Source organism: Oenanthe melanoleuca, chromosome 18, assembly GCF_029582105.1.
Source record: "Oenanthe melanoleuca isolate GR-GAL-2019-014 chromosome 18, OMel1.0, whole genome shotgun sequence".
Lineage (NCBI taxonomy): Eukaryota > Metazoa > Chordata > Aves > Passeriformes > Muscicapidae > Oenanthe > Oenanthe melanoleuca.
In genome coordinates, this window is record NC_079351.1 from 5,335,988 (window position 1) to 5,363,041 (window position 27,054).

Consider the following 27,054-nt stretch of genomic DNA (forward strand, 5'->3'; position numbering starts at 1 on the left):
GAGTTGTGTAAAACAAATAAGGAAAATACCAAGATCACCCTTGTCCTAGGGCTACACTATTCAGAAGATATTTTCCACCTTTCTCCTCTCCAAGGAACATCCTCTCAATGTGTTAAGCCCAGTGTAAATGTGAGGTTCAAATCCTGCCAAAGTTCTATGTAGCTCCCATTAGAGTAGACAGAAACTGCAATCGGGAGCAAAGATTAAAAAAAAAAAAAAAACAAAAAAAAACAAAAAAAAAAAACAAAAAACCCACAACTTTTTATAGCCCAGGTGGGTTTTCAGCTCCATCCACCAGGCAAAGCACATTTGCTCCTGCCCCACTGCCCCAGCCTTGCCCAGTCTGGGTTTGGAGGTTTTGTCACACACAGTTTGGATATGCTTTGAGGCTTAAAGGCTGTGAAAACTGTTAGCAACATGTAAAAGGAAAAAAATAGAAACAAAAACATCTCACAACAAGATTGTGAAATTTCCGGCTGCTACACAAAAGGACAGAACAATTCTGACAAGGTCAGAGTTGCAGACAGAAATCTAAATCTGTCTTTTGTGTATCTTGTACTTGAACTCCACTCATTTACAGAAGTGTTTTCAGTAGCCAGAGAGAAGGTTGATCTTGTCTGTAAATTGCAGATGAGATGCAATGCAACCCTCATTCTGTAGTTACATCACTTTGTTTATCCACAGTCAGAATTTTCTTCCTTGTTCCTCCTGGCTCCTTGGCCGTTGCATGCCCAGGGAAGGAACTTATCTTTCCTCACTTCTCCAACAAGTTTTTTTTTTAAATCAAAATTTTATCTAAAGAAGCATTTGGGTGAATGGAACAGAAATAGGCAGAACCTCAAGAGAGCAGTCCTGTTCTCCAATATCACAGTGTGTGTTTCTCTTACAACATTTCTGTGGGTTTTAATTAATTTTTCTAAATATTTTAATTATTTTTTTAAAAGTTGAGTAGAATGGAAGAGTTTCAGTGCAAGGACATATGGAATATATGCAAAGTTAGCATAAGGACTATTGAGTCATTCCTGTTGCTCAGTAAATATTCTGTAACAGCAAAGGAGCTCTTTATTATTGAACCTGGGATTATATCTAAGAGGAAAAGAACTAACCCAGCTTTTTTATTAATACAAAACTGTATGAAACCATATGTTTTGGTCTTGTATGAAGTTTTAAATTTCAAATGCAAGATGAATTTGCCTGATTTCAGTTTCAAAGTCTGTGTGCAGACAATCTGACAGGTTTAATTACCTGGCCATCTGCCTGGCATGTACAGCCCCAGTCTTTCAGAATTCCCTTAAACTTGAACTTTCTTCTGTTTTGCAGTGCCCTCCTTTTGGGGTTTGGTGAACTCAGCTTGGAATCTTTGCTCTGTTGGGAAAAGACAGTCACCTGTCAATATTGAAACCAGCCATATGATTTTTGATCCCTTCCTAACTCCTCTTCGCTTGAACACAGGGGGAAGAAAGGTAGGTGGTCTCTCCTCTTCTGGTGTGTCAAATAAATGGGGTTAGGATATCTTAAAAAACATTTGCTATGTTCTATTTTTCTAAAGCATTTACTTTTATCTGTCACTTCCAAGGCAGAATAACCCTGTAGTGTGTTATAAAGATACTCCTCAAATCACTGAATTAATCAATTCTGTTTATCCAGCTGAAGGATTGATATTTCATTGATATTATTGAAATTATGATTGAAATTATTTTATATGTAAAACATCTTGAACCTTTTAGCAGTTTTGGCAATAATCATCAGTTTATAATGGTTTTGTGTTGCTTTTCTTATGTTGGGGAGCCTTAAAGGGAATTTTAAAGTATTTATAGCTTGCTCCATGCAGGAAGTTGTGCTTTACCCAACCTGTGTTACCTACAATGCAGGTGAAAAGGCACCATGAATTACAATATCAGAGCCAGCAGAGACTCCAGCAGAAAGTTATTTGAAAATGATTATCTTCCCTTGTTGTCTTGACAAATGAGATGTCCACTGGAAACAGTGTGACATTGTAGGAGTTTGCTCTGTACTTCCCATGGAGGTTCTGGTGGCCCATGTGCAAATCCATCACAACAGAGATGGGCTTCATCACAGAAATGCTGAAATGGTGGTGTTTTTTTTTCTGAAGGACAATAATGCTTCCAACTCTGGCCCAGATTTCAGGGTAATATTTACATTTTGCTTTTTAAATGGAAATGAGTGGAGGTTTTTCGTTTTGATACCAAAAAAAAAAAAACCAAAAAAAACCCAAAAAAAAACCAAACCAAAACTCAGAGTTTTAATGACTCTGCTATGCACATAAAGGCTTACACATTTCACATTATTTATAAATTACAGAATGACAAAATATTAAATTCAAGAATGTGGAAGTTTTCAGTGAGTCAAATGCAGTAGGTTCAGAATATTCAATGTATTCAGCAATTCTAGGAATTCAGCTGGGTTTTTGTACCAGCTCAGAGTGAAGCAAATGTCTGATTATTGATAATATTTGAGGCTGACAAACTGGGAGATGCTGTATCAGTGGTGAGGTTCTTACCATGCTCACAAATACTGCCACAGATGACCTTCTGTCATGTTACAAGAACAGGATATGTTCTTGTGATTTGTCTTAGAGAGGTTTCCAAAACAGTTAAATCAAAATTCTTCTTTGAGAAAAAAGATTGCAATTTTGATGCCTTAATAAAAATTCTTTGCTCATAGTTAAGGCTTCACTGAGGATTTGATTTGGCAGATAGTGTATTTGTGTTCACTTCCTCAGCAGTGTTTTTTGTCTGTTAAAAATAGAGGTGTGTTTCATATGGGCTGAAGCACTTCAGCTCTCAGTGCTCTGAACCATTTTCTGTGGCAGCCAGGGAATTTCTTGAACAAGACTTAACTGTGATTGTGCTGTACATGAAAGGGTTTTATGGAACTGATCCCAAGAAAAACAGTGAATAAATAAAAAAGGGAATTGATGTGGTTTCAAATCAAAGTTATAAGCTAGTTGACATGCACAGTGAACAAGAGCTACTTGCACACAGCCACAATTATAAACCTCTTTTGGAAGGGAGGCTGGGAGGAGACTCAAGCTCTAAGAGAGAGCAGGATGGAAGGAAAGACTGAGTTCAGTTGTTCTTGGAACAGAAACTTCAAATTCTTCACAAATTTTTTTCCTATTAATTTAGAAGTTCAGTTTTATCTGATTTTGAAAAATATTTATTTAATTTTGAAAGCAACATATCTACTTTGTGTGCTTCACTTGGGAAATTAACTTATGGTGAACAGAAGTGGCTCACCCACAGGAACAGAATCCAAGACCAATCTATGATCACTTGATAATTCCTCTTGCCTCTTTCATCCTTGCCACTCATTTCCCCTGGGCTTTTTTTTAGTGGGGAGCATTACCTAATTTCTGTAAACCAGTTACCTGTTTAGTTCCATTTAAGCACATCCCTTTCTAGTTCCTTTAGACAGTTTATTTTATTTCAGTGTTAACTAGTGAAAGCCTTTTAGTAAATCAGATTGAGACTTTCCTACAATTTTTTAGACTGCTTGGAAATAAAGCAATATTTTTCTTTCTCCTTAAGAGAAGAAATGATCTGACAGGAGGGTATGAAACCCTCCAAACTTCCCTACAAGGGGAGAAAAGCCCAGCCTGTGTCCTGTCACACAGCAGGCAACTCAACAGTTACTTCTGGTCTGAGGCTGAGGAGAAAATTCTGCCCATTCCATTCAGGAGTAAAAGGGATGGCAGTGCTATTTGCCAAATATTTACACATCTTTGATCCAGTTTTTTGCAATAAGGTTGCAGTGAGCAGTGATATATTGCTTTTTGTGCTGCCCAGCGATTTCAGGGGAGTATCAGGTCACATATTTACAATTCCAGATGTTTTTCTGAGTTGTGCTCTTATTCTGTATGTGTGATTCTCCATTTCCTGAGAAAGTGGCTCTGCAGGTCCTGAAGTCTTGAGTGTCATTGATAGAGATAATTGGATTTCAGTATCCAGAATCTCAGCACAAGATACTTAATGAGTTTACATGCAGAAGAAATGCTGCTTTTGAGGAAACTCCCCAGGTTCCAGTTCTCTCTCAGTCCCAGCTTTGTCTCTTAGTTATCCATTTTAATGAATTTAGCAAGCAGCCCATTTCAGATAAAAGCCTTTCTGATAAACAATGCCAACACTTATTCATTTGCAAATCACACTCCTCCATGTCACAAAGAGCAGCACCCTTTTACTTTCTCTGCTCATTTTGCCTTGGATTCACTTGAGCACCAAAGCAATCAGCACAGCAGAGTATTTTACATTTAGGCAGGAAGCACCTCGGGCTTCAGTCTCCAAGGCAGGGATTTCCAGCCTGTCATGGGTGATTGAGGGGAATTCAAAAACCACCCCACTGACCTGCTCCTTTGCTGGGATTCCTTCCTCACTTCACCTCTGCAAGAGCTCTGCCCTTGGTCCCCCAGATTTTGTCCCTTGCCCTTTTGTAGCCCATGTGTCTTTGGTTTCCTGGTTCCCTGTGGACTTTATTTCAAAAGCCCCATTTCTAGAATTCTTTAAGATTCAACTACAGCTCATGGCTATGTTTATTTTTTTTCCTTTTTCTCCTAAAAACATTGAGCAGCAGCATTTGCTTTAGACACCAAGTGCATCCCTGCCAGGTAATTAAACTTTGCCACATCACTGACCTTTTTTCTTATAAGTAATTTTAGGTCACACTCAAGGACTGAAATTGTTGCCTAAAGCAGGTAAAGTTCTGTTTAAAAACATTTTATTTTTAAGGCAAGCAAGGACATTATACCTGATGCTGATCTCTGGGGAAATAAGAGGAATTGATGTCTGCTGGCCAAGGACTGTTATTCTATAGCTCAGTGCATAAATGGAAGATACTCAGCAACATCCACACATCTGCCTGCTCATGTGGGCATTAATGAATGCAATCACATATTATTTAAATTAATATCCATATAAATAATTGGTTCATTCTATGCATCACAAGATAATGGCTACATTCAGCAGCTTCTAAACTAAAACAGGGTCGGAGAAAAGAGATTTATGGATTAAAATCAGTTAAATGGTTTCTCTGCCAGTTAGATCTGATTCCATGCTGTTCAATCAATTCAGAATATTACTAACATTTTTCTCAAGAGTGCAATATATGACAACTGCCAAGCTTTGCTTTGGTGATTACTAAAAGGACAGATACTGGTATGAACCATACTTCAGCACTGCAGGAATATAAAAAATGAATTGTTAGAAATGGTCCAGGAGGAATGGATAGCAGTAAGACATCAATGTCATCTGTAAACTGACTTGTGATAAATTTTTAGAGGTCTTAATAATAATTTTTGATGTAGAGTAACTTTGGAGAGTCTGACACGAACATCAAAAACTTTAATGAATAAACAATGAAACACAGTATTGCTGCTTAAATAATTGTTTACTATTTGTAAAGCTTCTAGTGACACTGGGATGTGTTAGTGACTGAACCTGCAGTGGAACCAGCAGGTTAAAGCAGCTTGTTTATTCACCCTCATCATGGAATTAGAACAGGAAAAAGATGTTGATTTTTTTTTCAGAGGTACCTGCAGTTTGTAGATCATGCATAGGGAAAATCAAGTTCAGGGTCCACATCTTATTCTATATCAGGACCTCTCTTTCCTTATTGCTGCAGTTGTCCATGAGATTGCATCAGTTTGGAATATGTGAGGTCTCAGATGGGCATCTTGGTGTGTTCTCAGTTTCTGGTTGTCAGTGACACAGATCACCCATGAAATGAGTCCTGAACAGGCACTTCTGCAGCTTCTCCATTGCTCTGCTTGACATTTCATCCTGTCTGCTGCCATAAAACAAGCTCATTGTCTGCCATGGGAAGTTTCCTGGGAGACCCTAGGCCTGGAGAGTGATTCACTCGACAAACAGCACTGTACCCTGTGTGATGGTTTTGAAAGCAAAACCAGTGAGAGACTCTGAGTCAGAAATACAATTTAATAGGAAGAAAGAGAAAAATAAAATACATGCAATAGTACAAAAGAAAAACTACTGACAGAATACAACTTGATACCCTGCTAGTCAGGGTGTGGTAGCAGTTTAGATGAAGTGGTTTTTTTGAAGCAGTGATCCTGTAGAAATCCTGGCAGTGATTTTGGTAGTTTTTGTCCTCTGGAAACCATGGGTAAGGGCAGCTTTGGTGTTTGAAATCTCAGTTTTTATCTTTGTAGGAAAGGCTTGGCTCCTCCCCTGGCTGGAGCATCTCCCAGTGGGATGATGGAATTTTATCAGTCATGCCCTGGGACTGAATGGCCCATTAACAGGAGATATCTCCTGGAGGGAGGATGAGTCATGGGAAGGAAAAAGAACACTGCCCCAGCTGGCCCATTAGCAGAGGATATCTCCCATAGAGATCAGAACCACTGCCCCAGCTGGTTTCAGCAGATGGTGACAGAATACACACTTTTGGGTAAATCATTACATTGTAATCAGGAATACCCTGGGATATGATCTCAGTTTGGCATGAGGACTTTTCAAATCATGGATTACTGTCTCTCAGCTGCATTGTGCAGTGATTCAGAGCAGCCCGTGGTGTCCTTGCAGAGGTGGGTGTGCTGTCCCTGGCAATGCACTCAGTGCATGTAATCAGAAACACCAACAGGATTTTCTTTTCTGGACACTGGGCAGCAGATCCAATGGAAGGTTAAAGATGTTACTGAAGCTGGGCTAACAGATCCCAGCCAAAGGTCTTGTCCATCCTTTCTCCCACCTCAAGTTTATTTCAGTAAGTTGCTTTCCCATTTTCAGTCCCTAATGATGACACTTAGAAAAAAAAAATGGAGCAGCATCTGGCCTCCAGCTACAGTTTGATATATTCAAAGGAATTTTCGAATTTTCCCACATTGTTCTTAATTCCCCCTTCCTATTTTCTAGTAGACCCTGTGCACTGCATTGACAGTATTTTATTTGGATTTATTTCATCCTGCACTTAGCTCTATTTATAAACCTAGATATTGATTTCAAGTCTTGCAGAAATAAAAGTAACATATATCTTATCTGTGTATGTGATTTTCTGCTTGGGAAACTACTAGTAGGACTAGTGAGCAAAACAGTGAGCAAATGTACTGAGCAAAGAAGCCTTTGGTGGGGGGGAAGGATTAAAATGTGAATTATTTTTAATCATACAAATGTACTTGTGATATTGTCACATCCCGTCCAAATAACTGTATTTGTGTGTTTACTTTGGTAAAGCATATTATTTATGTGATGGACATTAATAGCTACTTTTGAGTGACTCAAATGGTGCAGATATACATTTGTGATCTTTTCTTTCAGTATGGTACTAAAAAACCACAGGGCTGCTGTTGTTTTTGTAGCATGAAGATGGATTGGGATATAAATCCCTGCTGGACAGATATGGGGCTATTTACTGGGTATTGCTCAATTAGAGGCACAGAAACACTGCTGAAGAGCCCTCCTGGTTGGATGTTGCCCAGGGATGTATTGAATGCTGGAGACAGAAACCCTGCCCTCAGAACCTCCCTGCTGAGATGGATTTGGCATGGACAGAAGGCAGTGATAGTGGAGATCTTGGATTCATCAGCCACAACAGGAAATCCATGCCTCTAAATCTCAGCTCCAGGCTTGAAACTTTGGCACTTTGTCTTGTCTATTAGAAACCTTCTCAGCAAAAGTGAACCACAGGCTACCCATGGCCAGATGGATGTTTCATCCAGAGTTTTCACAGTGCTTACACCACATTTCTTTATAGATGGATTTTACAGTGATTTTTTTGTGATATACAGAAGAATATTGTTTGGAAGCACAGGGATGTATGCTGGTTTTGGACAGACTATTCCTCTTACCATGCAAAGTTTTACTTTACTTTACTTACTCATTTGTCTCAGCCTAATCTCACAAGTCTTTGAACCAGCTTCATGTGATTCATGTGATTTTTTTTGTATCTTGTTTGATTTTTTGAGAGGCCTTTTTGTGATGAGTCTTCTGTTAACACAAAGTGTTCTATAAGCAGAAAAAGTAATGCAGCCTGGTTTTCTACAGAATCTCATTTTAGCTTCTTTCATTTTGGCCTCTGTCTCCCATTATCACTTCACTACTCCACAGATCCCTTCATTAAAAGACAAAGGCAGAAGATGCTGTGGCTATTTCCAAGTTCTTTGTGCCAGTGAATGCTCCTGCTGGCTGCCCAGTGGACTGCTGCTGACAGGAGCTCTATACTCCTCTGAATTATGCAGTTTTACCTGCCTGGTCCTCAGCACAAAGTTGGTTTGCTCTTTTCTTCCAGCCAATTTTCACAAAATTCTGAGATTTCTTCTTTGTCAATGCTGGATGAAACTGGCCAGGAGATAATGGAGTTAGTGTGGAGAAAATAGGAAACTCTTCCCAAAACAGTTTGTCACCATTATGGTGAATATATTTGCAGTATATTTAATCATAAGCACTTACTAAAAGCAGTGACTGTGAAGACAGGAGCTAAGGAGTTAAGTGACAAACAGGGAATTTCACAGGTAGATGTGTATTAAAGGAAGAAATTGCACATCCTACAGATCACATCACCACAACAGTGTTTGGCTGCTGTTTTCTCCAGCAGAAATGCATCATTTTCAATATCTTTCAGGGAACACTGAGGACTCATCATCATAAGCAAAATGAAGTTAATAAATTAATTAAAATGTAACATTGCTTGGATAAAAAATCTTAAGGAGTCTCTCACCCTAAGGAGTTTTCCTGCTTGCTTTAGAAGTTCCTGCAGCATTTTTTCATTAATGATGTGTTGTTTCCTTTCAGTTGTGGTAAATGCCAGGGAGGTAAAGCAGCACAAAGCCTTCAGAGAGCCACTGCAAGGATGCTGTAAGGACTGTGGGACTTACCCTGAGCAAGGGCACAGCCAAAATCCTCCCCAGCTCGACAGTCCAGGCTCACAGGCCAAAGGGGCACGAGGGAATCTGCTCAGAAGTAGCAGAGCCAGCTCAGAGAAGCAGCAGGAATTGTTTAAATTCTGAAAGCAGGGTGTCTGAGCTGGCACTGCACAGCTGCTGTGGCCATCTCTGCATTCATGGCTGGGAGGAAACCTCTGCCCAAACAACAGGATATTTGTATGGACTGATATTTTTCCAAATGTCACGTTCTTTAAATGCTGTTTGAAGTTGAATATTTGCTCAGTTCCCCTTAGAATATCACTGCAAATACAGCCAAGATGTTTCTATGTGTCCAGCTGCTCCTTTTCCTACTCTCCCAAAACAGTGCAAGGAAAGAGGAGAAATTATTTAGCAGGGAGAAGTCTGAAGCCATTTCCATGATGAATGCTCACCTCTGCAAGTGAAGCATAATGTCCTCATGAAAGGACCAGTCCTTCATTCTCAGTGACTGTCATGGTGTGTGTATGGCTGCCTGGACTGCTGATGGTTACACCTCATCCCCTACAAAACAAGCCAAAAATATAAAATCAGAAGCACATTTATGAATATCTTCCTCACAAACTCCAAAAATATGTTTGCTCATTGAAGTGCTAATGGAAACCTCTACAGGGTGTCTTGGTTTGAAGGACAGGTGTCTGCCAAGGAAGGTGGAAACCTACCTTGGAATAGAAAATGTGACCCCCCCCCTTCCCTCCAAATTATTATGACTCTAAATATTCTCCTTGAAGTAAGCAACAGCTCAACCATCCTCCAATATTGAGAGCTGAGCCCAGCCCCTCCCCTCCCAGCCAAAATCTCCCAGTATCTCTGCCCTTCCCAAGAAAATTCCCCTCTGCTTTGACAGTGCAGGCACTCCTCCCCCTTATCTACATCTTTTGTCTCTCTTAAGTCATTATTGTTTGAAAGCAACAGATGGGACAAAAATTCCACGAGAGAAGGAAACAAGAGGAAAAATCCTAACCTTCAACAAAGGTACCAGGTCAGAAACCAGAAATCATCACAAGTCAGGCAGTGTTTCACTTCATCTCCATTATTCTTTGGGTGAAATCCTGTTTCATGCCCAGATGTCTGATATTGCTGTTAATAATGAGGTATTTTACAGTCTCTTTTCTCAGGTAGTTCTAGGTTCTCTGATTATGTCATTTGAAGGATTATGTATTATTTTGACTAATGGATTTTGCTCGTATCCTCTCCTCCACTTAGACTTCTCTTTTCCTTAAAGCCCTGTAGCTATAAAACCACATATTGTTTCAACATCTGAAATCCTTTGTCTATTAATGTTGGCCCTTTCTTTGATGCCCTGCTGTGCCCTGCATAACTAATCATGAGCAAAGGGATGTGCAGTGAGCTGAAGAGATTCCTAAAAAGAGGAACTACTGGGAGGAGTGAAAAACTTGAACTTTTCTTCCTGCCTCCAGAGATACCATCTGTTATCTTCAGAAGGTTTGGTGCTCCTGTGGAGGTGACTGCTGGAGACAGAGAGCTGTGCTGGTGTGGGAGCATGCAGCAGCCTTTGAACACTCCACACAGAAATTAAGAACAATATTACAGCATCTGGTGGATGTAATGGGAGAATAAACCAGCTGTGCTGCATGAAATATTGCATATGTCAAATTATTACAACAAACTTTATAAATATTACTGTTAGGCTGACTGCAATCATTTTTAATAGCATGAGAAGACAGATAGAGAGGGGAGTTCTGCACATCAAATGCTATGAAAAAGAGTGATGCTCTTTTGCAGGAGAACCAGCTCCCAGTTAGAGCAGACAGAAACTGGCTGCAAACAAGAAGGGAATTGGAACAGCAATTCCAGAATCAGAAGGATAGTTCTCATCTCAGGATCTGCCATGGTAGCAAGAGTCCATAAAGCATTAAAGAGATGCATTTTGCAACTTTTTGCAAAATGGAAGTTACATTTTTTCAGCTTTTTATGGTATTTTGAGCCCAATCAATAAGCTTTACGACCTGCATCCTCTGTTGGCTCATTGAAGCTGGCTGGGCTATCAGCTTTCTGTCCTGGTGCACTATAGATGGGCAATCACACATTATTTAATGACTCAGATGGACACCTTTGTGATACTGGATTCTTCAGTGAGATATTATGTAATTGTTCCCAGCTTATGCGACTTTTATTGAATTATTATTGAAAACATAATTTCATGCTTGGTTAAGTCATAAATTTAATTCATTCTCCAGCAAGATTTAGGTACAAATATGACACTGCCAGTGCTCCTCCAAGGATAGCTGAGGCAGTTGTAGCTGCCCAGAAACCCTGAAGTGGCTGAGCACTCACTGGTTGCTTTTCATCATGGATTTAAAAGTGAAGGAGAAATTTTTCCATCCAAAGGAGGCCAGTTATGATTGAAAATTGTCACTTAGTTTTAATACATGGATTGAATCTTGTGGGTACATTGCAGTCCCAGGTAGCTGAATAAAATTGAGTTGTCACTGGGTTTTTTGGTGGCTTCAGGACACTGATGAGTCTTAGAGCAGGCAAAGGACTTGTGGCTGCTTAGGGCTTTTCATTAACCAAAAATTCAACATCTGCATTGTGTGTGCATTGATTGGGCACTTCCACAAGAACTGCCCAGTCAGTGAGAATTGTGTGAACACAGGCTGTGTGCAAGGGACACCCTCTTTTTCCTTTTCAACACAAAATCCAGGAGAGGCTGAGCTCAGTGAAGCCATGGATTGCTTCATGCAGGACTGCCAGAAAGCTCTGCCAGCCCTGCCTTGACTCTGTCTGTTGAACAGAACCTGGCTGCTTTAGTCCTAATTTCTCTCTGGAAACATTAATTCATATTCATCTGCTTAACACAGGCATCTACGAATAGCCTGAGGAAATGCCTGCTTTTTTTGGTAAGAAAAAACTAGCTTTTAGATGCCTGCAGTTTAATGAAATTAATTTTCCCTCTTGTTTCTTGAATATAAAGCAATTCAGACTGTCTTTGACACCTCAGAGTAAATGCATCATAAATTAAAGGTGCGAGAAAAATTTTCAGTGAATGTGACGAGATTAATGGGTAAAGCATTCACCAGAAATATATTTTTCATAATAGATTGGAATTTATGGAAACCCCTACTGACTTCATATTTAAGTCAGTTATATAGCATATGCAATATTTCTTGCTTCTCTTGTTTTGCCCAATGGAAAAATCACTTAACAGCTTAAGTTCTAAATAAAAAGAAAATATTTTAAAAAAGGAAAACGAACCCCACAGGGGAGTAGTAAATTCATAATTTCAACTGACTAAAAATTGGCAAACTTCTTGTCAATAGCTGTAAAATGCCTTATATATAGAAATATTTCAGGACATTAAAGACAATGCAGGGTATTTGGCACTATGCCTTTGCATTCAATACATGATTTATGTCAGCTTTATTTTTCTGTTTTCCAGTAAGCCTTTCTTCTCCATCTTCTCTGGCCTACAGGGCTACACAGAAGTCAGGAATTCTAGTGAGACTGGAGTTTTTGTGCAGCAGTGAGATGTGTCTGTCACTTTGTTTGATGTTGTGCTGGACTCCACTTTGAGACTTTTTCTCAAACCCAGCTCTGGCCCACCTTGATATTGTGATGTACTGACCAAAGTAAAAATACTTGCAAAACAACTTTAAAGATTTGCATTGAATGCATCATCTTTCTATCTCTGCCTGTTTCAGGAAGTAAAACTACTCTTTTATCCTACAGTGCCTTGATTATCTTCTCCTGGTCTTGGTATCTGTTTAGGAAAAATTCCTTCTGAGTGCAGGTGATGCTTCTTTGTTGTCAGAGGAAGTGCTCTCTGTAATATCACATTTTCTCATTCAAACACTCTCTCAGTGTTCTGCTCTGTTATGTCTGCAGCTGTTTTAAAGCACCTTAGCTGAAGCCTTTTGAAGTAAAATACACACAAATGCCCTTTCTGAGCCTTCCTGGCTTTGTCTCTCACGATCCCTGATAATTTTCTGGGAATGCATTCATCTTCCTTTGGCAGCTGTGGGTGGGTGTCAAAGTGGCTCTCAGCAAACAAGGGTGCATTTCAAACGATCAGCAGAGTGCCTGTGAAATCATTGCACTGCATTATTATAGCTTATGTTTCTACTTTTATGGTCTGCAGTCCTCACGTGGATTTATTTTATTTCATCTGTGCTAGCACACAGCTTTGATGGTGCCTTGTACCCTGACCTGCTTAGACTCTCCATAAAGCCTCATACTTAAAGGATAATGGTCATGAAGAGGGAAGGATACAAGGCAATAAACAGCTTTTGCAGGTGATTAAACACACTGAAGCAAAGCTGAGGCATTTGAAAACCCCAAAAGCTGTTTATTGTAAGCACAGCAACACGTCAGCTCTGTTCAACAAGCCACAACATTAAATAAAAGCTTCTGCCTTGTCTTGCAAGGGCTGGGAGGTTTTGTCCACCAAATTCATCTTTGCTTCTCATTTTTAATGCTGTGGGTGGCTTTCTTTGTTTCACATATGGTTGAACAGGAGGTGGTTCCTGAGTAATTGCTTGGGATAAAAGCAGCAAAATGTCTTTCTTCAAATCACTGTGGAGGTTCCTGGTGACAGTCCTTTCCTCCTCTCCATCCCCACAAGAATCCCTCTTTATTCCCAGCTTCTTTTTTCCCCTCTTGCCACTACTTCCACCGTCTGTTTCATCATTTAATTTCTTGGTTTGGTTTTTATTTTGTTTTGGTTAGGTTTTTTTCTATTCAGTGGTGTCTTCACCTCCACTTTCCCCAGCGTTTCACAGAGTTTTCCTAAAAAGAAGAATGCCTGAGGCTGCAACATTCAGCCACTTCAAGGAGGAGGTTAGAGCAGGAGTATTATGAGTCACAACATTTGTAGTGCCAGGGAATCTCTGTTCCACAAATAGCACTGCCTTAGTACTGATGAGCTGTCTAAAAACCAAACATCTTTTGAAGCAATTATAATTTACCAAACCATGTGATCTTCAGTAGTATTTTCTTTATAACAGGATGAGACTTTTTATTCCAGTGGAGTGACATTTGATAAATTCCTGCAGATTTCTGTGGGTCTTCCTGTCAAATGCAGTGAATAAAACTGCATTTATTATTTTCCAGCCCAAATTTACTGGCAATTATAATAGTACATATCACCATGGACATTTGTGCAAATCAGACTTCAGTTAACTGCTGACACAAACTGTAATTTTCTGTGGATGTCAATGGAAGGAAACTTAGTCTAATGAAAGAATATTTAATATTTTGCAGTGGTTCACAAAGACAACATTTTTCTGTTTATTGCTGAGAATTGTAGCACAGTCTCATTTATAAATTAGACCTTGAGGCAGTATCTTTGATGAAAGGAAAATATGAAAGAAATAATTGAGGTTTGGTAACCAGCTGATACTGAAGCTGGCTGCTGTGAAACAGAATTAACAGATGAAGTGATCAGAAAAAAATCTGGTTGGTAATTCCAGGTAGGAGTTGGCTGAGGTTTTGTTTGGTTTTTTTTTCTTTCATCTTTCCTTTAATAATTTCCACAAGACCAATGTTTTTGAGAAACTGATATTTATTCATTTATGCATGGAAAAATATCACAGCAGCATTATAAAAACCCTGTGTCCGTTACATTCTTGTCTCAGATAAACACAAATCCAGCATAATTCTGGATTTGCACTAGTATTACTGAAACACAAATTTATCCTTGGATGTCTTTATCCATTGTGCCCTCTTAAGTTTATCTAGGGCAAATCCTGAACCACTAAAATCATGGCTCAGCAGGGAGAGGGGCATTTGGATTGTTTGTCACAAAAGCTAAACTCAAAACTTTGTTCTGCATTTACTCTTCTCTTGTTGGGCTCTGCAATGAATATGAAGTAAACAACATCCTCAGGTAGCTTTTGCTATTTATTTGTAACTTCACATATAGTCAGAATAAAGCAGAAAACAGATTTGGAGAAATAAAATAGGATTTATTCTCCTAATTTTTCAATAATTTTGAGTTAGGCAAGACTGGTTTTGTAAATAGATTTTCTCTCTCTTTTTTTTTTTTTTTTTTATTGCCAGATATGTTACATTTTTCCTTCATGAATTTTACCTGTAGATTATATATAACCAAAGTAATGTTTTCCTGAAGAGCAATCAATAAAGCCAGATGCTTTTAGTGGGAGTTCTTGGGTTGAAATAGTTTTGGTGGGGCTTTTTCCCCCCTGTTGTACTTTCCATCTAAATCTTTGTTGCTCACTGCAATTAAAAACATAAATTCTATTTTCTACACTATAGAGATAAATGTCATAGTAAAGACTAATTGGAGAGAAATAAAGCTTTTTTTTTTCCCAATCTGAAGCCATTCCCATTATGGAATTTCCAGAGGAAATTTAAGACTCCTGGGACCATATTTTCAACATAGTTCTGTACCTAATGAAGATTTACAAATGTCCTGAATCCCATTTTCATCAACAGAACTTAGTGCCAGAATATGTCTTTGCCTTTCAAAATCACTTTTCAGACATAGAGGAAGTTCTCTGAAAAAATCATTTCCATGGGTGTCTGTTTCCCCTGCTCACTAAATATCATATGTGCAACACCAGCACATTGGGCTGTTTTATTATTCACATCAAGGTCTCATCTATTCCCTCTGCATTCATATTTTATAGTACTTTAACTGATTGATTTGATTTGATTTGACCCAACACTAGGATGGCACCTTTGCCATGGAGGCTGCACACACACAATACAAATTACTTACTTGATTCTTTTCAGAACTATTTACCTTACCTTGGGTTATTTTGTGAACTTCTGGCCTTTTGGTTTTGACCAGATTAACCAGCAGACAAAGGCAGGTAAAACACAAGTCCCCAGTTCCAGGGGTAAAATCCTTACTTACTTTTATCATCATATTTGCAGTGCTGTAAAATACAATTGTTTTCATTCTAGTGCAGCAAAGACTTCAGAATTTAGCCCTGAATTTTTCTAATTTCTAAAGCACCTCCTAGTCCTTGTTGTTTTCTATCTGGACTCCCCACTGGAGTCACATGAACAATACAACTCTCCTGTCTGAATTTGCTCATTTTGTGACACAGGAAAGGAAGACAAGTTTTTATTCCCAAAACCTTGGTTTTCCTGTAATATCTGCAATAACTGTGATGGTGAGGCAGAAGCAGAGCCTGAATCTCTGCTCCCATGAACAGGCATTCTGCATTATCCTTCCTCAATTTGAAACAATTTAGAAACTACTGTACTGATCAGTAAGAGGTCCTTATTAAACTAATTGGAAACAGACATCAATTCTTAAAAAAAAAAAAAAAAAAAAAAAAAAAAAAACCAAAACAAAAAACAACAATGTTTAAAGTATTTTTAGAGAAAATAGCACAGTCAGTCTGGGTATATTTTAAGGTTTCTTCCATTTATCTGTTTTCTGTTCTCCATGTCCCTGCATCACAATGCAGGAAAAGCCAATGAATAGAGTTTTGTTTTACCTGGGGATTATCACAGGATTTTGTCCCTCTGGCACTAAACTTCCTGCTGCTTTCACAGTTGTGAATGTGCTTCTGATGGGGATTATGGCTCATTCAGAGCCTTCTCTAAATTTACACTGAATTTACATCTGTGGTTGCTCCCATACATACACTTTGGGATTCCAGTAAAAATGCAAAATTCTGTCTTAAATATGTTCCTATAATAGGCCATAGTCCTGCAACCCCTGAAGAAAAACTTGTTTAATGGCAGAGTTGCAGAGAAAAAAAAATCAGAAAGGCAAACCCATCATCTTTTATCAGGAAAACACCTGTCCTGCTCATGTATGTAAAATCCTGCTCAGTGAATCTGATTCATAGCACTGTAATTCTAATTTCCTATAAAAAAGAACTGCTGGAGGAATTCTCTAATAGCAATTACTGCTATTCCCAAAGGTATCATCAGCTAGTAAAGAAATCACATTATTAACCTAAATTTCAAGGTAAAATTTATATCTCTCTGTTTTTATGATTTTCAAACTGTTAATTCACATACTTTGATGTAGGTTGACTTAGTATTGGCAAGAAGCTCTACTCCAAACTGTTACTTTATAATTCTTTATCTAGTTCAGGTTTCCTTTTTCTGCTTGTTTCTATGGTTTTTTTGTGATGTTTTAATCCAAAAATCTAATTGCTGGTGTACATTCTTCAGCCAAAATCTTTACATCACAAGGATGAAAAACTGGTGATGACTGTGTGGCTTTTAAATACCACTTTCCTTTACAATTCCTTTTTATGTTTCATCCTCTGGCTTCACTTCAGTTTACAAACATGGCAAGACTGTTTTAAATCTCAAAGAAAGGTAAAATAGTGTCCAAATAACAGGTTATAAGTGGGTAACCTGCTTCTCTTTGGCAGGAAAGCTTTCCATGTCTGGCTGTGCCCATTTTGGAATGGTGTTTGGGCAGGGACTGAGCCCACGTGGAGTTTGTATTTACAGCACAGGAGTTGTCAAATAACACTCAAAGTAATTTGGGCATCACAGGAAATGATAGGAGTGATTCTAGTGCTTTCTGTGAGAACCTTTAAACTCCTATTTCATTAAAAATTCCAGTCTGCAGCTGGTAGCAGAGATTTACTGGGTTTCACCATCTGTGCAGATTAATGTTTCCTAAAGGAGAATGAATGCCACAGATGAGATGGTTGGCTTTTCAGATCAAACAAAACCCCAAAGTACAATCTCTTCCCTGACTCTTGCATCTTACACCTGTTTCCTTTTAATCCCATAACTGAATTGTTTAGGAGAAACAATTCCAGCTTTCCTTAGAGCTGATGGATTTGAAGATTGCAGATCACCAAGATTCCTGTGGGTTGCTGTGGAGAATTGGTGATCTTATTAAGTAGATTTTATTACAGATCAGTTGAACACCTTCTTTAGATTTTATTGTGTTCATATCCAAGAAAAATGTCTTCAGCCAACAAGCACAGTGATTTAAAGGCATTCCAGTGTGTGCTTCAGGCTGGATTAGCAGTGACAACCAATATGGGGAAGCTCACCCACATCCCTGTTGTTTTCAGTCTCATCTTTTTCTTTTTGACTGGCCATAACTAATCTTTCTAGGGGATTGAGCATGTGATTCATTTAAATTGCAATTTTAAATCAATCTTATGTCACTACATATCTTACAATGGTATAATTTTAAATTACATTAGCTTCACCACACATCAAACACCTAAATAAATTCTTGGCAGTGATCACTGTATTAGGATTCATCAGTAAAATTAATAGAGTTTCTGGGTTTGCCAGGAAATGGGATCATTAATTTGACTATTTCTTTAGGGCAAGAAAGGAAAGCACAGTACCTGCTTGCCAAACCAGGCATCAATCCCTGCCTGGGTTTCCTGATAAATATTCCTGGTTATTTCCCTGAAATGCAGGATGTTTTACTCTGTTCTGTGGCTAACACCTGAGGGAAGGCAGAGCCATGGATGGTGGGCTCAGCAGCCTCCTGGGCAGGAGAGGCAACAAGGGCTGGACCAGGAGTGGGGCAGCTGCCCCATCCAGGGCAGGGAATTTCAGAGCCTCCTGTTCCTAAAAAAGACACCCACTCACTTCTGCATGAGGAGTGAAACAGCACAGGGTGTTACCATCCCATGGATTTAACACTAAAAACCCCAGCACCCCAGAAACCACTTGCTAATACAAACAGGTGGGTAATTAAACTCACTGGCAGCACTGGTCCTTGCTCTCCCTTGCATTTTCCTTTTTTTGAAGCCCAGCTGTTCTCTGGCTGTTGCCAGGGGAACCAGCAGTGACAGTCAAGGTCATGGATGGAAAGCAAGCCTTTCTCCCCTGGATATTTCCCACTCTCTTGAAAACTTGCATCCTGGAATAAATTCCTTTCAAACAACGAATTTTGGTCAGTGTAGCACTTGGGTTTGTTTTATTTTATTTTTTTTTTAATTTCCATTGACTGCACTTCTTTAGTCAGTCCATTACTGTCCCTCCATGTTCATTGTAGGGCACAATATTCCAAAGATCTCCTGGTTCAGAAATGTGTCCCAGTGTCACCTCCCTTAGGACAGAGTGACACCAGACTGCACATGCACAGCCCCAGAGTGCTGTGGAACCAGCATCCCTCTCCTCTCTCTCTGTATTCTACCTGAGCAGCTGCAGGTCTCTGAATTCTGCTATTTTGAACATGTTGAAATTGTTTTTTTCCCCTTTCTGTAGCATCAGTGATTCATTCACAGAGTTTTCTGCCAAGGAAATAGTTCACAGAATTAATTAAAGCACTTTCAGAGGTAAAAAGTCAGAATTTCATGGGAAGGTAGGGAAAAAGTCCATTCTTCTAAATGGGAATCATGTGATGATTCATCATGCAGTTCTACTTTATATGATTTTCAGATGGTTAGCAATGTTCTGTATAGTTTAAACTGGGTTTTATTCTGTTGTTTTGTTTTAACCTGCATTTGTCCATTGCTTGGTTTATACTTTTTATGTAAATAAGCTGCCTGATTGTGAACTAGAGAGAAATTAGTATTTTCAAATATGTTGGATGTTGTCTGTGAACTCCCCTTGCATTTTTTTTTATTATTTTTTCAGCTTTCCAAACCAATATTTTTTTCCCAGAAAGATGCTACTTAAGAAATGAGTATCTGGGAACAGAGGAACCAAATCACAGCTTTGCTTAGGTGAACATAACTGCTTTTGATGCAAGTGGGAGTTTCCCTTGTTTATCTGGTGTGTAATTTGGAAAAGTGCATTTTGCATTTAATTTGACCTAGTTTTTCCTACACCATATTTGCAAGATAGAGGGAACAAGCACAGCAGACATTAAAGTGTTTATTTGGTACCTACCCTAGCCTGAGAATATGAACTTTGTTGTGCAGCCAGAGACCTGGAGGTGAAGAGAGCTGTCAGGAAGGAATTCTCCATGCCAGGCTCAGCCCAGAGATGCCCAGTGGGTGTCTAAAGGCACTGAAGTGTTTTAGGCTGGGTTGTGGAAGGTGCAAATGGCAGTATTTATCTATTTTACAGGCAGATGATGATGATGATGAAATACTAGCTGCTTACAGTGCAGTGGGCAGATGTTAGAGCTCACCAAGAAGGCTTTGCAGCTTCTCATGGGAGTGTCCTGGGTGGACAGAGGTCAGCTCCATCTCAGCAGAGCAGTGGTGACCCTCAGAGTGTTGCAGGTGCAGGGGGAGGCAGCTGGGCTGGAGCTGGGCTGGATGTGGGACCATTCCTGCTGGAATGGGTGGGGAAGGATGGGACCTGCAGGTGGAGCAGGAGCTGAGGAGGGTGCACAGAGCCAGGCATCCCACAGCCAGAGCACCTGATGGATGGGGTTCTCATCCTCTGCAGGATAAACACTGCCATGCTGTTTGTTTTCTGTGCATATTCATGGCAGTGCTGAGGATGGGAAGGTGCCTGTGTGGCTCCCAGTCTGTCACAAACGCCTGTGAAGCACAGAGCAGCTTCCTGGACCAGTACAGAAATGCAGAGCTTAACTGGAACAGTGTTTGTGCTTCACTGCAGGAGTCGAGGCTGCTCCTCTCTTGTTTCATCTCCCCTCCTTTCTTCCTTTCACAGCCCAAACACTTGCAGAGGATTTCAAGTTAATTTACATCCTGCAGAAATAAATGGCAGAAGCTGTTTCTTACAGTTCTGCATTAGGACTGACTTCTGGAAGTTTTGCAAGGAAATCTTGTCACTCCTTATTCCATCAGGAGAGACATGTTCCTTTGGAATGGAGTTTGTTACCTGTGAGGCAGCAATTCTCTGATGGGCTCATCTTCCACTCCCACCTGGCTGAGGTGGATGTTTGTACCTGCCCAAATGCACTTGGTTCATGCTGTGAAAAATAATTGGTGGGACAATGGAGCTGCTTTGAGTTTTCATGTGTGGCTCGTGCCACAGCCCTTCCTGTGTTTGTGGGGTTGGGCCTTGGATTTGGGAAAAGAGTGATAAATATTCTTCTAAACAGCTCTGGTTTCAGAACAATGGATGCTGCTGAACTGTCAGCACTTCTGAAAATGGCAATTTGTTTACAAGGAAATGAAAATAACAAGCAGCTTTTGATGGTCAGAGCAGCAATGTCTGTGTGCTCTTGAAATTTCTGAAAAATACATTCATATTCTGTTCTGCTTTGCCTGTGGTTCCCACTCACACACTGGTAATATCTCTTCAGAGAACTTGTCCTCTGGGTAGATTTTGAAAGGGTGGGTCCAGCATTAATATAAACTCCATTAACTCTAGCACATTTTGATTTGTGGAAGATTAATGGTGTATATAGGGCCCAAACCACCTTCTTTCCTCCCTTTTACAGATTGTTGCATTTATTTCAATGCATTTTTCAAATGAATAATGAAATACCAGGACACGACCCAGAAATATCTTATTGTTATCTATGAATAAAATGCTTTGCTCAGCATTACAGACTTTGAGTAGAACTGAAATGTTCCTGTAATGTATCCACACATAATTTGACACCAACTAAATATCTTTGGTGACTTGTGAAACAAGACATTTCCAGAGTCTGTTCCTTTTTGTGCCACTAACCTCTTGTTAACAGGATTAAGAAATCAATAGCTGTGCTGTCAAGAGAATGTAAATGTTTCCAAAGACGTGGGATATTTCTGCCCAGTACTCCATTCAGAAATTGAGTGTGCTGGCTGTACTGCATGTTCATAGTGAGTTGGAACCATTTCACATCTCTGAAATTCAGGAAAGAGCTGTTAAAATACTGGTTGTACATGACTAACTTGGAAAAAATAAACCAACTCATAATATGAGTTAAACCTTTTTGAAATCCCTAAAGTATAAACATGTGCTGGTGTAAATTGTGGATATATAGACACAGTTTTACTCTGGCACTGCAGGTTTACACTGTTCATTGAATTAATACAATGCTGCAATATCCCCAGTGCAGATCCCTTCAGAAGTGTTTGGGTTAAACATGTCACATTACTGAGCTGACAGACTTCAGCTTTGTTGAACATGCACAAACCAAACCTATTTTCTCACAGCTGTCTGGAATGCCAGAAATCTGTGTTTTAAAGTATTCCCACAAGATCCTGTTCCACTTCTCTCTTCATCCTATCACTGAGTGCATTGTTGTATGCTCAGCTTCTCTTTGGTAGACAATTGACTGATTTGCTGATCAGACAGGCACTTGCAAACCTGTCTTCTTGGAAATACAGACATTTCTAGAGCAGCATATTCTGCCCATTTTATACCTTTTCCTAATATTCCAGTCTAAAATTGGTGAACCTGATGCACATTCCCACCAACCCACTTTATCCCATTTAAAAATAGCCACACTGATATTGTCAGCTCAAACAGGACAGATTTGCAGTTTCCTGTATTAAATATGGTGAAAGCTATGTCAGCAATAAATATGTTGTTCTAGAAGAGACATGTTCCAGACTGGAGAAAGTGGGACCATCAGAGAGAGGCAATGTCAAGGCAGTGTTTGTATTTCACACTCCTCATGTTTATATTTCAAATGGGAAGGCTGTGAAGAAATCTGGAGAACAGATGTAGTTCAGGGAAATGCAGGCAAACAGGAAAGACAGTATGGGTTTTCAGATAACTGCAGACAAAGCTATTTTGGGTGGCCAGACACTCTGACAGAAGTGCCCATGAAAATGTTCTGCTGGTTGTGTGGAGAGCTGGGAATTGTTTCTCAAGGCAGAATCTCAATTAGCAGAGTAGTCTGGTATAAAACTTCTGTATCAAGTGTCCTGCTGCACCTGTGCAGAGCCCTGCCAGGGTGGAATCCCACTGCCTGCAGCCCCTGTGCCCTTGGAGCACTCACTGCAGGGTTGTTTCTGCCTGGCTTTGTCTCAGAGCAAGGTTAAAGACACAGTGCATGTCTGGGAAAGGCAAACTGGGCCTCAATCAGCAATTCAGCTTTTAGAACTCTGGCCTTGAAAGTAGAGTAATATAAAGAGGGTCTTATGAAAAACAGAGAGGAAATCAAGGAAGAGCATTAATGGACAGATTTGGAAGATAGAGCTATTACCCAGCCCTTCCCCAGGTTTCATTCAGACTGCATCTTTATCTGCTGTGCAAAGAAGCTCAATGGAAAAACCATCTGTGGGAAAATTGTCCATTTTTTCCTTCATTTCACCCATTTTCAGTGAAGCTTAGAGACCCAGCACCAACACTTCACTAGTAAGAGGCTTCCCCTGATATCCAGACCTCCTGGCAGCTGGGAGACAACTTCAGTCTGACTTGACAAATGAAACCTCACATCAGTTCCCTGGACAAAGGGGAACCTGTTTCCAGCCAGGGACTCACCAGATCTCACAGCTGAGTGTTCCATGTTGGTAAAACACTCCCCACCTGCACAGATGGACACTCAAGGCACATTTCTTATTGTGTTCTCAAATACTTCCTCAGACCTCTCCAGAGCAGGTGAGCCCCTCACACTGGACTGCAGGAATTGTCCCGATACAGGATCCCTGTTCACCTGCATGATCAGCTCTATAATCCAGCCAAGCCAAGAGAGTTTATCATATTTATAAGGGAAAAAAGAATCTTTTCTCACTGTAGTGACTCCAAAGCCAAGGGCATGCCCTGAGATAGCAGTGGCAAGTCAGTGCCTTCCTGAGCAGATTTGTCTTGACAGCCCTGTGTAAAAATCAGAAATTAAGCCATGAGTTTACACACTCATGTTTTACACAAGTTTTTCTTTCTACCCTTTAAAGTTTAAGCCTGTTTTGTCTTCCTCCTAATCGTATCTTGTAGCAGGAAATGAGTAAATAATTCTAGTGGGTGCACTGGCAATTTGGCCAGTGCTAAATCCACGCCATAAATTGGTGCATTGGCTGGGAAAACTCAAACTGGCAAATCAAAACCACTGCAGCTCCCCAGCATGTTCAAGGAGAGGGGAGCAAAGCATTAGAGGCTGAAATCACACCAGTGCATGCACAATGGACATTAAGATTACTCCACATTTATATTAATTGAAGAAAAAGTAAAATCTGCAGTCCTGTGACCTCTATCCACTGTTCTTTGTGCTCCTCTGCAGGCTGCTGGCATCCTTTAAAGCTGTCTGAAGCATCAGCTTGAGAAATGCATTTCCAGAGTGAGCTGAGATGGCAGATAGCTACAGGAAGGATTTTAACAGCTGTTAAAAAAAAAATTAAAAAAAAAGATGATGGAAGCAATTCTCTTTGGGAAATAGCTTTACATATTTCATAGCACCTGGCTTAATAGCTGTGATGCCCAAGCCATGTTAGCAGTCCCCAGGCACAGGAGAAACACAAATAGTGAGCAGCTGCTTCGTGGAGGCCACAAACACATCATCAAAAATTAAAACAGGGTTCAGGGGTTGTATAATGGAGATTTACAGAGCTAACAGCAATATCTGGGCTGTTTTCACAAACCTCCCTGCAGCCAGGCTCCTTAGATAGGCTGCTGCTTGGCCTAATAGCTTCTCTTGGATAAAAAAAAACACTCAAAAGTTTTAGTTTGATTCTCTGGGAAGGTTCTCACCTGGAAACAACACAAACATACCCTGAGAAGCCTGAATAAAATCTAAGGGTCATTATGTCCTTTTGAGTTGGGGCTAAAAGAGGGAAACACATGGGGAAAAGCTGTCCAGAATTGGTTTTGCCCAATTTTTCCCATTTCCTCTTACAAATAAGGAACAAAGGGCCTGTCCTTCCATCTGTTTTTATCCTGAAGCTTTATGGAAGATTTGGTTTTTCATAGGAGGACCTTTTGAGATGCTCAGAAATTCCTAACCTGGGGCAATCTACCTTCTTAGGAGGGTTAAAATAGAAGCATCAGCTCTGCTCCTTCTGTCTCCTCCTGCATCCTTGGAGCACTTTAGTGCAGCAGAGGAGGAGCAAGCAGCACAGCTCCATTGTTTCCAGACTGCTCCACAGAGCTGTAAAATACAGTAATGCTGTTTTTATTGCCCTGAAGAGTGTGGATACCTGATGGCAGTGTTTTTTCCGTGGGGGGAATGGGAGAGGGAAGGGGATGCAGAGCAGAAGTGAGGCAGGGAGGGAGCCTCAGAGCTGGCAGGGGGTTTACAGTGCAGAAAAACAGCTCTGCTGGGAGATCCCCTGGGAAATAAACTGCTGGTGGAGCACACAGGGTGGGAGCTTTGGAAAAGCTGAGTGGCACTGGGTTGTCTGGATGAATCTGTAGGTTTTCCTCTCTCAGTTAGAAACCAAATTGTCCATGCCAAACAGGCCAAAGTTTGAACAGGTTAAAATCAAATCTAGCTTTAATAAGCAAAACATGTAGCTCATCTTCACTGACATTTTCTTTGCTCTTTGTTTAAAAAGAACTGGATTTTTGTGGGACTGTTTTTAATTTAGTTATCTTATTTGGTTTTTAAGTATGGCTGAGTACAGAATGCTTGAAACATGCACTGGAACCATATTAAACTTTAACAAATAAAGTGCTAGAGTTTTAGTGTTAGGCTGAAAATGTTAGGTCTGGAAAAAAAGAGTCCAGGTTTCCATTTTTGTTTACTCACATAACATTAATAATTAATTTAGATTCTATTAGGGAAGACTTTGTTGTTGATGGAAAGGATAAAAACAGCATGCAGAGGGTCAGTGAGACCAGTGTGGCATGGTGCAGACTTGCTTAGTCACCAGCTCATGTGATAATGCAAACTTCAGAAAAACATCCAAGTTCTGCACAAGAATCCTCACAAGTCTTTGGTTTTAATCCCTGATTTCTACACTTTGCCAGCAGAATGAATAATTGCTACCATTCTGCTTTTTTTTGTATTTCTTTGTAGCCCAACATACTCTGCACCATCGAGATGGGATTCAAACACAAGCAATAAATCAAAATAAATCAAGGCATCTTTATTGTTCTGTGATTTCATCAGTGGACACTGGATGGGTGGGACAAGATAAGGAAAAATCCCCACACTGGAAGTTATGAGGGGGAATTTAAAACTTTCTGAGCACCTGAGTTTGTTTCAAATACTGATTCAAGTTTTAGAAGTGTTACATATCTGAGACATCCAAATAGCTTCAGGCTTCAGCAAAGTGTTTTTGTTCCTAAGATGTTCACCTACAGCTCAGATAAGGGGAGCCAAAGTCCAATTTAGCCCTAGATGTGTATTATAACAAAAAAAAAAAAGAATCCTGCTGCCTGTGGGTAGGGTTATAGAGGCAGAATAGCAGATCCTGTGCCTGGCACCACATCCTGCTCAGGTTCCAAGGCATGGAAATGCCTCTTCTTCTCCACTTGACCACTTGAGCATCTCCTTAGAGAGTTTTGCAGGCTGTAAATTGTAAGAAGGCAGTAAAACAGTAAAAGGAAAGACTGAGACTGTGATCCTGGATTACACTGCTGAGCCATAAGAACCATATACCTAGAATTATGGGAAGAAATAAATAGAAAATTGAGGCTGAATATCAGGAAAAACTTTCCAGCAGTGAGAGCTAGTAGGCTGTGAAGGAATCTCTCACCTGAAACAATTGATGCTCTGAGTACTTGAGAGTCTCAAAACTGAGCTGGGCACAGTGTGCTGTGAGGAACATCCTGAAGAACTCTTGCAAGATGAGATTTTTCTCCTCATGTACACGAGGCACTGTGGCCTGGAGAGGAAGCCCCCATTCCTCCACTTCCCTGGTCAGTGTTGCTCCTTAAGTTTGTTATTACACGAGGTTAAAAATATTCTGAAAATATTTAGTTGCTTTCTCACAATATGAAGTCTTCATCAGCTGGTACCTGTCAGTGTCTGATATACACAACACAGGGTATTTATTTTTCAGTCAGGAATTTCTTTTTGTTTTTCCTAGAAACATAGGGCTTGGAACATTCATCTAAATGTTTTAACCTAAAATATTTAACTGGGCTCTGTAGCCTTTTTCAGAGCAATTGTTGTTCTTATTGATGACATTCCAGAAGCAGTTTATAACCATCTCTGTGCATTTCTTTGCAGTTTGATTTTGCAGGTTGAGCCTCCATAGCACAGGGAGTGACAGTTTTTATCTGGTTTTATTTTTATTACTGAGTACAAATGTAAAGTTAGTCTGTAACATTACTGCTGCCCTGCAGCTTTGGTAGTTTTTTATGCTCTGTCTTTTTATTGTGTAGTTTTTCTTCCACATGCCTTTTCTGCTGTTTATTGGAGTTGTGAAGTATTTACCAACTTCATGAGATGTGACCGATGCATAAGGAGGAAAAGGGATTTGATTATTTAAATTGCATGGAAAAATATGCACCCTGTCAAAACAAACAGTGTAGGATTGCACTTTCTCTTA

General features: G+C 39.9%; 1 protein-coding gene across 2 annotated transcripts in view; it reads left to right on the forward strand.

The window, feature by feature from the left end:
• The window catches only part of CA10 (carbonic anhydrase 10), a 165,351-nt gene that overhangs the window by 66,897 nt on the left and 71,400 nt on the right, over positions 1-27,054 (forward strand). For both annotated transcript variants that reach the window (XM_056506184.1, XM_056506185.1), the window contains one exon: positions 1,321-1,463. In XM_056506184.1, coding sequence (XP_056362159.1) covers positions 1,321-1,463 — 143 coding nt within the window. The remainder of the gene's footprint in view (positions 1-1,320; positions 1,464-27,054) is intronic.